The sequence below is a fragment of the Oncorhynchus kisutch genome, linkage group LG2, assembly GCF_002021735.2.
Source record: "Oncorhynchus kisutch isolate 150728-3 linkage group LG2, Okis_V2, whole genome shotgun sequence".
Lineage (NCBI taxonomy): Eukaryota > Metazoa > Chordata > Actinopteri > Salmoniformes > Salmonidae > Oncorhynchus > Oncorhynchus kisutch.
Genome location: NC_034175.2, coordinates 39,749,588 through 39,761,777, shown reverse-complemented (window position 1 = coordinate 39,761,777; position 12,190 = coordinate 39,749,588). Strand labels below are relative to the sequence as shown.

The following is a 12,190-nucleotide window of genomic DNA, read 5'->3' as shown; positions in this document are numbered from 1 at the left end:
TCTTGGACACAGAGACTATGGTGGTCTGCTTGAAACATGTAGGTATTACAGACTCAGTCAAGGAGAAGTTGAAATTGTCAATGTAGACTCTTGCCAGTTGGTCAGCGCATGCTCTGAGTACACGCCCTGGTAATCCGTCTGGTCCTGCGGTTTTCTGAATGTTGACCTGTTTAAAGTTCTTACTTACATCGACTATGGAGAGTGGGATCACACAGTCGTCTGAAACTGCTGGTGCTCTCATGCATGCTTCAGTGTTGCTTGCCTCAAAGCTCATCTGGTAGGCTTGTGTCACTGGGCAGCTCGCAGCTGGGCTTCCCTTTGTAATCCGTAATAGTTTGTAAGCCCTGCCACATCCAAAGAGCGTCAAAGCCGGTGTAGTAGGATTAAATCTTAGTCCTGTATTGGCACTCTGCCTGTTTGATGGTTCGTCGGAGGCCATAGCGTGATTTCTTATACGTGTGTCCAGCTCCTTGAAAGCGGCAGCTCTAGCCTTTAGCTCAGTGCAGATGTTGCCTGTAATTCATGGCTTCTGGTTGGGATATGTATGTACAGTCACTGTGTGGATGATGTCATCAATGCACTTATTGATGAAGCCGGTGATTGATGTGGTATACTCCTCAATGCCATCGGATGAATCCCGGAACATATTCCATTCTGTGCTAGCAAAATAGTCCTGTAGCTTAGCATCTGCGTCATCTGACCACTTCCGCATTGAGCGAGTCACGGGTACTTCCTGCTTTTGTTTAGCTTGTAAGCAGGAATCAGGAGAATAGAATTATGGTCAGATTTGCCAAATGGAGGGCGAGGGAGAGCTTTGTACGCGTCTCTGTGTGTGTAAGATCATGCAAGATATGGACGTTTTGCTTACACTCTTAGCAATAAGGCATGCGGGAGTGTGGTATATGGCCAACATACCATGGCTAGGGGCTGTTCTAAGGCACGACGCAAACTGGAGTGCCTGGATACAGCCCTTAGCCATGGTATATTGGCCATATACTACAAACCTCTGAGTTGCCTTATTGCTATTATAAACTTGTTACCAACGTAATTAGAGCAGTAAAAATAAATGTTTTGCCATACCCGTGATATACGGTCTGATATACCACGGCTGTCAGCCAATCAGCATTTACGGAGCAAACCACCCAGTTTATAATTATATATACTGTATATATAATATATTTGGGGCAGCAGGTAGCCTAGTGGTTGGGCCAGTAACCGAAAGGTTGCTAGATCGAATCCTAGAGCTGACAAGGTAAAAATCTGTCGTTCTGCCCCTGAATAAGGCAGTTAACCCACTGTTCCTAGGCTGTCATTGTAAATAAGAATTTGCTCTTAACTAACCTGTGTGGTTAAATAAAGGTAAAAAATATACAGTACCAGTCAAAAGTTTGGACACACCTACTCATTCAAGGGTTTTTCTTTATTATTATTTTCTACATTGCAGAATAATAGTGAAAACATCCAAACTATGAAATAACACATATGGAATCATGTAGTACCCAAAAAAGTGTTTAAAAGAGTAGATTATTCAAAGTAGCCACCATTTGCCTTGATGACGACTATGACGACTATTGGCATTCTCTCAACCAGCTTCATGGTCACCTAGAATGCTTTTCAATTAACAGGTGTGCCTTGTTACAAGTAAATGTGTAGAATTGATTTCCTTCTTCATGCATTTGAGCCAATCAGTTGTGTTGTGACGAGGTAGGGGTGGTATACAGAAGATAGCCCTAGTTGGTAAAATACCAAGTCCATATTATGGCAAGAACAGCTCAAATAAGCAAAGAGAAATGACAGTCCATCATTACTTTAAGACATGAAGGTCAGTCAATCTTGAAAATGGCAAGAACATTGAAAGTTTCTTAAAGTGCAGTTGCAAAAACCATCAAGCGCTATGATGAAACTGGCTCTCATGAGGTCCGCCACAGGAAAGGAAGACCCAGAGTTACCTCTGCTGCAGAGGATAAGTTAATTAGAGTTACCAGCCTCAGAAATTGCAGCCCAAATAAATGCTTCACAGAGTTCAAGTAACAGAGACAGCGTGAATCAGGCCGTCATGGTCGAATTGCTGCAAAGAAACCACTACTAAAGGACACAAATAAGAAGAGACTTGCTTGGCCCAAGAAACACCAGCAATGGACATTAGACCGGTGGAAATCTGTCCTTTGGTCTGATGAGTCCAAATTTGAGATTTTTGGTTCCAACCGCTGTGTCTTTGTGAGACACAGAGTAGGTAAACGGATGATCTCCACATGTGAGGTTCCCACCGTGAAGCATGGAGGAGGAGATGTGATGGTGTCGGGGTGATTTGCTGTTTACACTGTCTGAGGTTTTTTTATGATTCAAGGCACACTTAACCAGCATGGCTACCACAGCATTCTGCAGCGATACACCATCTCATTTGGTTTGCGCTTAGTGGGACTGTCATTTGTTTTTCAACAGGACAATGGCCCAACACACCTCAAGGCTGTGTAAGGGCTATTTGACCAAGAAGGAGAGTGATGGAGTGCTGCATCAGATGACCTGGCCTCCACAATTATCCGACCTCAACCCAATTGAAATGGTTTGGGATGAGTTGGACCTCAGAGTGAAGGAAAAGCAGCCAACATGTGCTCAACATATGAGGGAACTCCTTCAAGTCTGTTGGAAAATCAACATCATGTTGTGGGGGTGCTTTGCTGCAGGAGGGACTGGTGCACTTCACAACATAGATGGCATCATGAGGTGGGAAATTATGTGGATATATTGAAGCAGCATCTGAAGACATCAGTCAGGAAGTTAAAGCTTGGTCGCAAATGGGTCTTCCAAATGGACAATGACCCCAAGCATACTTCCAAAGTTGTGGCAAAATGGCTTAAGGACAACAAAGTCAAGGTATTGGAGTGGCCATCACAAAGCCCTGATCTCAATTATATGGAAAATGTGTGGGCAAAACTGAAAAATCGTGTGTGAGCAAGGAGGCCTACAAATCTGACCCAGTTACACCAGCTCTGTCAGGAGGAATGGGCCAAAATTCACCCAAATTATTATGGGAAGCTTGTGGAAGGCTACCGGAAACGTTTGACCCAAGTGAAACAATTTAAAGGCAATGCTACCAAATACTAATTGAGTGTATGTAAGCTTCTGCCCCACTGGGAATGTGATGAAAGAAATAAAAGCTTAAATAAATCATTCTCTCTGCTATTGATCTGACATTTCACATTCTTAAAATAAAGTGGTGATCCTAACGGATTTAAGACAGGGAATTTTTACTGTGAATAAATGTCAGGAATTGTGAAAAACTGAGTTTAAATGTATTTGGCTAAGGTGTATGTAAACTTCAGACTTCAACTGTATAAAGCTATATAATATCAAGGACTTCATTGAGGGCCTAACTACTTTATAACTACTTTTAGGTGGTTCAACTTCCAAACAGTAAATTGAGGAAATAATAATACACAGAAAATACCTGAATTTACAGGTAATGTCAAAATGTTTTCAAAACCATGTAAGCTTTTGAAGTGCGGTCGATTTTTGGAGGCGTTTGCACTTTTGGGACTATTCCATTTGTTGCCTTGTATCAGTCAAACTAAATCCCCAGTGTGTTGCCCCGCTGACATTTTATTTTACATGAATGGCCTTTGCGACGAAATGGCTTTGGCACCCTGCTCTTAAATGCATCTAGTGGTCCATTGGGAGAGTTGAATAGAGTCGGGGGGGCCTAAGTATTTTCACAGGCTGTTGGCCACAGAAGCTCCTGATGCAGGAAACAGTCTTCCTGCTGGTCACTTCCCAACCAAAACAATGTAACCGTTAATAATAGGTTACTGTACCAGAGGAACCTTGTCTGTTTATTTTACTTGAGCCTCCAACTAATAACACTTCCATCAGGTTAATATGAAGGAGATCCCTATTACCCTATACGTTCATCTCCCATAAATCTAATCTTAGCTCAGTTAGCTGAGTCAAATCTTGTAGTAGAAGTAATCTTTATATCTCCCTCGATCGGAACCTCCAAACAGTTGAATGCACATTGCTAATGAACCCAGGTTAGAAACAATTTCCTGTGCATGTCAACAGCTTTAGCCTTTAACCTCTCGAAATGAAAAAAACATCCTATCCAAACCAGTGAATCACCACGGAACATTTTTGACTCAAAATGTGTTGACCATTTTCTTCCTGAAAACACATGAGTTTTGAGTTTGAAACCATTGGTTTGTGTGATAATCAAGACAGACCTAAATGATTCAGTCTAAATTAGAGGATAATGATGATTATGATGATTGCATTCAACTGAATTGTGCTTCGGTCACACTAAACAAATATTTTCCGCATTATTTCAATATAATACATCTCTGATGCAATATCAAAGACATTGACTTTCAGATGGAGTATAAACATTAGTATTTGATCAGTTGTATATAATCTCATAGAGGTTTCCAAGTGGCAGTTAAGAAGCAGAAGTAGTGAGCCCAGCTGAACTCAATGGAGTGTGAATGGCCCAGTTCTCCCTCAGCTGAGTGGGACAATTAGCTCTTATGCTAATAGGACAATTAGCTCTTATGCTAATAGGTGGACCATTCCAATACAAGTCCAGCAGGAAAAGCACTTCTTATTTCATCCTGTTTTATTGTGAGTCAACTGTGAGAACCTAGACTAAAAAATAACCATAAACTTATGGGGGTGATTTACACCTTTTTTAAAGGTAAAGTCATGGTAATGCCTCCTAGTTGGACTCTGGTGCAATGACTGTAACCACAACAATGCAGTGAAGCCCATTCTACATCTTAATTTACTACGGCATCCATTGTTGTTGGCTTCCTCCAGTCTCCAACTTGATCATCAGCCTTTCATCATTTCAAATGGATACATTCACTGTTCACATTTACCAATGGCTTACTATCAATTAATGAGTGTCTGCTTATTTGTTCTGTTTCACTATCCATAGGCCTACATACTGTACATGAGCCATACTCAACAAGTGGACCACGGACTGGATCCGGACCCAGAACGGTGTCAATACAGCCCCGGGTCTCAAAAAAAATAAATGTTATACACTATTTGATTTGTAATAGTAGAGATGCAATGTCAACATTTGGTAGTGCATGAGTAGTTTTCCATTTGTCATCTCATTCACTGACAGACCTTAGAGAGATATTTATAACCTGTCAGAAATGTCCTGTTGATAAACTAGCCCATGTTAGCTAGCTAGGTAAATTAGTCTAGCCAGCTATCTAAATCTTGTAGTTATCAGACCAGATGACATGCCCTGGGGCCTTGACCCCATAGGGGGAACCCATTGATTTTTGTGGAGTCACTCAGGTATCATATGAACACACACAAGAATTTGCTAAATGTGTGAAATTGCAGTAAATTAGCTTATAAAATGGCACAATTTTCTCTGCCCCAAGACAAATGTGTAGAATTGCAGGAAATTAGCTTTAAAACTGCAAAATGCTATCTCCGCCTACAAGAGGGGGGTTAACAGTTTCGGGATAAATGCATTGTGAGGTGGGTGTTTGTTACTACGCCGATAAATGACAATATTCATCCGGACCTTTTGCCACCTAGGGAATGTGTGACCGGGCCTTCTTAAATAACAGTTGATCACCCCTGCTGTACATCTTTTTTTTTTAAGTCCATGAAATGGAAATCATGTGTTCCCTATTGTATTATCACCACCAATGTTGGATTGGAACGAAGACATCGGTCAGTCAGCATCTCTATTTGTGTATTCGTGCAGATAGATTGCTTTAAAATGTTGTAATTAAGTTGAAACACACTGGATCATTACAAAGCCACTACATTATTGGGGGAGGGGTGCAGTTTGTCTACCTAAACTAAACATACATTATTTTCTTACTCCAGAACCAGCCATATGGGTGCTCGTCCTTCTGACTCGACCTCAAGAGCTTTTGTAGTGCCGCGGCTGCTTAAGATATAAAAGTGCACAGATGTTCTTGCAATTACAAGACTCTCTGGTCAGTCCTCCTCTTCAGTCAGATAAGGCCCCCGGGGGGACATTAGTCACTCATTTAGAGAGAAAAGGTTGAGAAAGCAATGAACACCATGGCCGTTACATGTAATTTATCCACATTTTATTTTAGAACACTTGAACAAAATAGCATTGACATTGAAATGATACAAACACTTATAACAAAATAGTGAAATAATGATACAAAACATTCAGTGTGAGCGACAGCAATAAATAATATAACTTCTAATCACACAAGTTAAGTGCGAACGGAAAAAAGGCAAACAACTATCTACAAATATTTTAAACGAACAAATAGTATCCCTAAGCAGACATGATGAAATATGACATGTCCCGTATTAGAACAATGTATCTTCTATGACAGTCCGCAAGGAATTGCATCTGTAGCAGGATTGATATATACAGTTGACCAGTCAATGGACATCAGGCTCTGCCTGTAGATTAAATCTCCTTTGTACATAAAATGATTTTCTTGACAAGAACAAAAAAAATAAATGTAAGTGGCAACTACAAATAGAAAGAGCGTCTTTTTTGTTTTGGTGTCAAAACTGTACAAAATGTAGTTTGTCCCTGAAAAAGAAAGCTTAGTTTCAACCTGAGATTTAAAAGTCAAAGGATGGTGACTTTTAACTGCACAAGACACTTGAAGACTCAGATTCAGTGGATACAGATGAAATGGCTCCTCTTTTTTTAGTCAGTACTTTATGACTTGACCTACTGCTGACAGTCAGTGCATCTCGGGCAGATTTCTTGAACTTAACGCCCAGGAAAGCATAAAGGATGGGGTTGAGACAGCAATGAAAGTATGCCAGAGCCTCTGTGATTAAGAGCCAGGTCTGCAGACTCTGCTCCAGGGCACAGCTATGGGAGATCACATTGAGCAACATTAGGGTGTCCAGAAAGATCCCCACACAGTACGGCAGCCAGCAGCTGAAGAAGCACAGGATGAGGATTACGGTGGTCTTGAGAGCCTTCCTCTTCAACACTTGACCCTTGGCTCCCTGGGACAGCTTGGCAATGATGATGCAGTAGCAGGTGAGGATGACCAAACCAGGCAGGACAAAGCCCACCAGAATGTGCTGGAAACGGAACCCAGCCATCCAGTAGAAGCTAGTCTTCTGGGGGTAGATGCGCTGGCAGATGGTTCTGGAGCCTCCATCCAGAGCTGTGGCAAACACTATGTCAGGCACAGTGAGAACAGCAGCAGGTAGCCATACTGCCACATAGATCCATCTCTCTGCAAGCAGCTTCCTCTTCCTGGTGGTTTGGCTGTTGGTGGCATGCACCACTGCCAGGTACCTGTCCACGCTGATGAAAGCCAGAATCAGAACACTGCTATACAGGTTGATGGTGTAGATCACATGCACAGTGGTACAGAGGAAGCCACCAAAGTACCAACTGCTGGCTGCATCCACTGCCCAGAAAGGTAGCGTGAAGACGAGTAGGAGGTCAGCCACAGAAAGATGGAGCCTGTATTTATCAGTCATCGTTTTGACCTTTTTCTGGTAGCCCATCACTGTCACTACCAGTCCATTTCCGACGATTCCAAGCAGAAAGATTATTCCATAAACTGTCGGTAAGAAGATCCTTTGAAAATCATCACCTCCGACTCTGTTGCACGGCTCTTCGAAACCAAACTCCAAGTCAAAATCCCCTGATTCTTCATAGCTGGTGTTGTCAAAAAATATGTGCTGCAAAAAATAATTATAATAATTATAAGATTATAATCGTTTACAATAAGTCTATTAAAAATAATAATTGGCTATTTGTGAACATACTTAAAACTAAGTTAGTTATGACGGAATAGTTTAGGCCTATTATAAGGTTATATTTGTGTTATTTGAGAAACATTGATAAATTACTTCGAGAAAATAAAATGCATACCAAAATTGCGGCGAAAGTATACAGAATAGTAATTTGAGAAACATAGCCTCGTTTGTTATATAGAACAATGTCTGTATTAAAGCTATAGATACAATTACTATAATTTTAAATAATGACTGAAATGGTAAACTCACTTCGACCTCGTAAAAAGTAGACATCGTGGTAACGCAGTGATGCAGGTTATCTCCGCGGGTCTGAAAACTTTAGTAACCTGAGAATTGAAATGCACCTAAATAGCTTACCCTCTTTGCGCTCCTCCCAAAGGAGGAGCCTTGGCCGCGTGTGACACAATGTCGTTTTTAGGGTTCTCACAGAAGTGGCCGACGTCACTTGAATGCATAGATTAGTAACCTGAGGATTGAAATGCACCTATAGACTAGGCTATGAGAAATCGACGCAGTAGCCCTTTTGCAATATTTAAACATTGGACAGATTGTACACATGGAGTGTTGAATGAGCCGTTAATTGGTATTGGAATCTCCGTGCACTTCAGTGGCGATTTTTAGCATGTACATCTTGGTGGGGCAAACTCCCAAACATGTTTTAGATGAATGCCAGCAAAGCCACAACACAACACTAAACAATACATTAATTGGACTATAACGGTGACAAACGGTAGCCACAAACTGTACATAAAGCTGCCCCAACACCTTACCACTGCTACACCTTGCTACCAGCAAACAGTTCATTCAACCTCATTTACTGCCATAAAAAAAAACATAGCTGATATGGCTGACTTGCTTAAACGAATGTGGTTTCTCTTGACAATTGAGATGTACAAACTATGGCATAAGGGGACGACGAGCGGATAAGAGGCAATCCATAATTTCGATTAAGGCATTAATGACCGAGCTAGGACGGACATAGTCAATATAAATAACTATTTGTTCAGCACTTTTGAAATGTACAGCTACATAATTCAGAACATGGGCCTTTCTTACAGTATTCTCCCTGTACACCAAGTCAGAACCATAGCACAAATAAAAGGGGGCTTTAAGCAGACAATGAAAGCACTTACAATATTTGATGATGACATTTCTCTAAAACAGCCTATAGGCTACATGTGCACCACCAAATCAGAACAGTATGCTAAATTATGAGGGGAAAAGGGACCAAATTATTTGGGTGAGGCACATGGGCTACTAACAGCTTACTAGGCAACATACACTTAGTATTACTTTCTTAGCTACAGTAAACATATCTCCCTGGCATATGACATCATTTCTGCAGCAGCATACAATACATTTTTGGACTCATCTTCTTGTGCTATGCTCACTTGAACAGTGGCACGGCAGTCCTTCATGGGCAAATTTCTCAGAAATTCAGAAAAAAACAAGGTTGAATCATGGCGTTAGTGATCTTCAGGTCGGAGCTCTAGACAGAATTCCTGACTTGGAATTCTGAGTTGCATGACCGTTCAAAAAGGGGCTTGAATTTTCGAGCTCTCCCCGTAGATTTTGCTGTGACGTAGTGTCCCCATGAGTGACAGAACACTGAGCCAATCACAGCGCAACTAGAGAACATTACCAACCCCAATGCTGCGTATTTTCCGCTGGCTGCCCCACCACCACAGAAAGCACTGAGCTAGGCTGAAACACTTGCATTTTGGAGCTGCCTTACTGAAGAAAGCCAAACGAGACCATGTTTATATGCAGCTTTATTAACTCAATGATAAAACTTTTTTTTACATTGTTTTGATGCCAAAATAACATGCAAAACAGGCTAAAATCGACGAGGAGAGCTCGAAAATTCAAGCCCCTTGGCTGCTGCCATGGAGTTACATTAGAAGTGCCCATTCAAGAAGGGTCAAGGGCATTGGCCACAGATAAAATTGAGTCAAATCCCGTTATATATACAGTAGCTTTGATTGGACTGACACCATACTTTCAAAATCTTAGCAAGCTAGCAGTCATCATGAATCAAGTCGACAATCTACTGGCAAATATTTTTTTAAATTTGTTTTTGTAGCTAAACAAGTGCGGCTCAAAACAGGTGGGGCAGAATGATGGGTCGCCACTGATGCACTTATGTACTTTTCTCACTAAATCAACTATACTCCTCCGCGACAGGTAGCCCAGCGGTTACGTTTATTGGGCCAGTAACCTAAAGGTTGCGGGTTTGAATCTGCAAGCCAGGAAGGTGGACAAATATCCAGTCCTGCCATTGAGCAAGGGAATTAACCCCAACAACAACTGGTTTCCGGGCGACCGATGACATGGATGTTGATTAAGGTAGCCTCCCGCACCTCTCTGATTCAGAGGGGTTTGATTCAATTACGGAAGACATTTCAGTTGAATGCATTGAGTTGTGCAACTGACTAGGTTTCACCTTTCTTTCATCCAGCCTGGTCTCATAGCGGCCCACAGCATCATGGATAACATCGATTCGGTAGTGCTGATAGGCATTTTCTGGCATTAGATATGTTTGATAAGTTTTTTCCACAGGTCATTGTTTCTAAGTAGGCCTACTGTTACGTCTACACTTTCGAAGTGTTGAGTGACCCAAAGGATTTGAAATATCTCTATCTTATGTGCTCATGCTTAGACAGATCGTGGCACTCATTTTTCTCACCCTTTTCTAACCATACTACTCTCACCATCTCTTATTTCAGTTGAAGTAATCCCCAGCTAGTGTTGGGTGATGATGGGGAAGGTCACTATGATCTTTAGGTTTTAAAAAAGGGTTACTCAGTAACCAAGTAGCTGCAGCCTGTAGCATGCAGTTATCCTCTTTGAAATCTGAAATTACTGACCGATTGAATGAATCCACCCACTTTATCAGTTCAACGTATATTTGTGTTGTAAAGCAAGTGTTTTTATGTACCACACCAATTCCATCAGATACAGAGTACAGACCAGCAGTTGATGTCAATAAGAGGAGATGAGGTAGCAGTATTGTTAGGAACTCAACTCTTTTAACTAACACATTTTTTGGGCTCTGTTTCCTGCAGATCCCGAGGAGAGGGGCCAGAGAGAGAGAGAGAATGCCCACTGTAAAGGATTGGATGGAGTCCTCTTATCAAAGCCAGCCACTGGCAAACAGTTTTTTTTCTGTCCCTGTGGTTGAAGTGTGTGCTGATGGATTAAATGTAGAGTCAGTGACTTACTACATATTAAGTAAAAAAAAAAAAAAAACGATTGACTCCACACTCAATGATGAATAAAGATTTAATGACAAAAGTATACCTTCATAAAATAACATTTATTGATTTAGAATACTCTTGGGGTCAATGCTGAGTTCAAAAACAATTTCTAGGGCTAATAGAGGGTAAATAAGACTGTTATAAAGACCTTTTGTGACTTCAGTACAAATGTTTACCCAACTATTCATTGCATTTTGTGCTCACTATCATATTTTAGTAGATAATTCACTGTGAAATACATTAGTGTTGCTCACATTGTTTCGAGTGCATTTAAGAGACATTGAAACCATTTTCGTGAAGACCGTTTAAATGAGATCAATGTTCCAAAAGGTTATAGGAAAAGGGTCTGCAGACCCCAGTGTAAGCAGCAGGAGCTTGCAGATAGCATTTAACAATCAGAATACAAAAGATCTATGAGCTATTTAGAATTCAAATCAGAGGTGTAAAGAGCAGTAAGAGGACTCTTTGGTCATGAATGGGTATTAAAATGAAGTAAGAATGCAGGGGAGATAAAGAGAAGAATGAGCCATGCCTTGGAGAGGTTGAGTCAACAATGGTTGTTTTCCAGTCAGAACTCATCCATGGCCCACAGCAAGTGAGCAAAGAGAACATTTTTATCATGGTTGAAGTGCTCAAATATCACCTTCACTTTTTTATTACCGCATAGAAAATAAGATACACCCTTTGTTGTTGAATCTGACTTTTGGGTTACCCTCTTAAACCCAAAATAAAGGGTTTAAGTTAGCAAATATGATTTTTATCTCCCATCTGTTGGGCTCCTGAATGGTGCAGCGGTCTAAGGCACTGTATTTCAGTGCTAGAGGCGCCACTACAGACACCCAGACAACCGTCCGTGATTGGGAGTCCCATAAGGCGGCGCACAATTGGCCGGTGTAGGCCGTTATTGTAAATAAGAATTTGTTCTTAACTGACTTCCCCAGTTAAAAATAAATAAAAATCTGTAAGGAATGCCAACTTGTTTCAGCATATTTAAATGGGTGGTTCTTCAATAAAAAAAATCTACATTTTATTCATTACACAAGATGGTTGTTCAATGGATATTTGTCTTGAATGCATAGTAGGCCCATTTGATTGCTACAATTTTTTTTATTTGGAATGCAGTCTGGTTTACAGGGCATTTCATTTTCTCTCAGTTTATTATGTTCCCTTTGCCAACAGGTTGATTTAGC

General features: G+C 41.0%; 1 protein-coding gene across 1 annotated transcript; it reads right to left on the bottom strand.

Moving 5' to 3' along the window:
- Positions 1-6,055: 6,055 nt before the first annotated feature.
- On the bottom strand, positions 6,056-8,121 carry LOC109865795 (C-X-C chemokine receptor type 4-like). Its single transcript, XM_020454243.2, has 2 exons — positions 7,993-8,121; positions 6,056-7,665 (listed from the first exon to the last, which is right to left on the bottom strand). Exons 1-2 carry the CDS (start codon positions 8,014-8,016, stop codon positions 6,601-6,603), a joined length of 1,089 nt encoding a protein of 362 aa, XP_020309832.1. The 5' UTR covers positions 8,017-8,121; the 3' UTR covers positions 6,056-6,600.
- Positions 8,122-12,190: the final 4,069 nt, after the last annotated feature.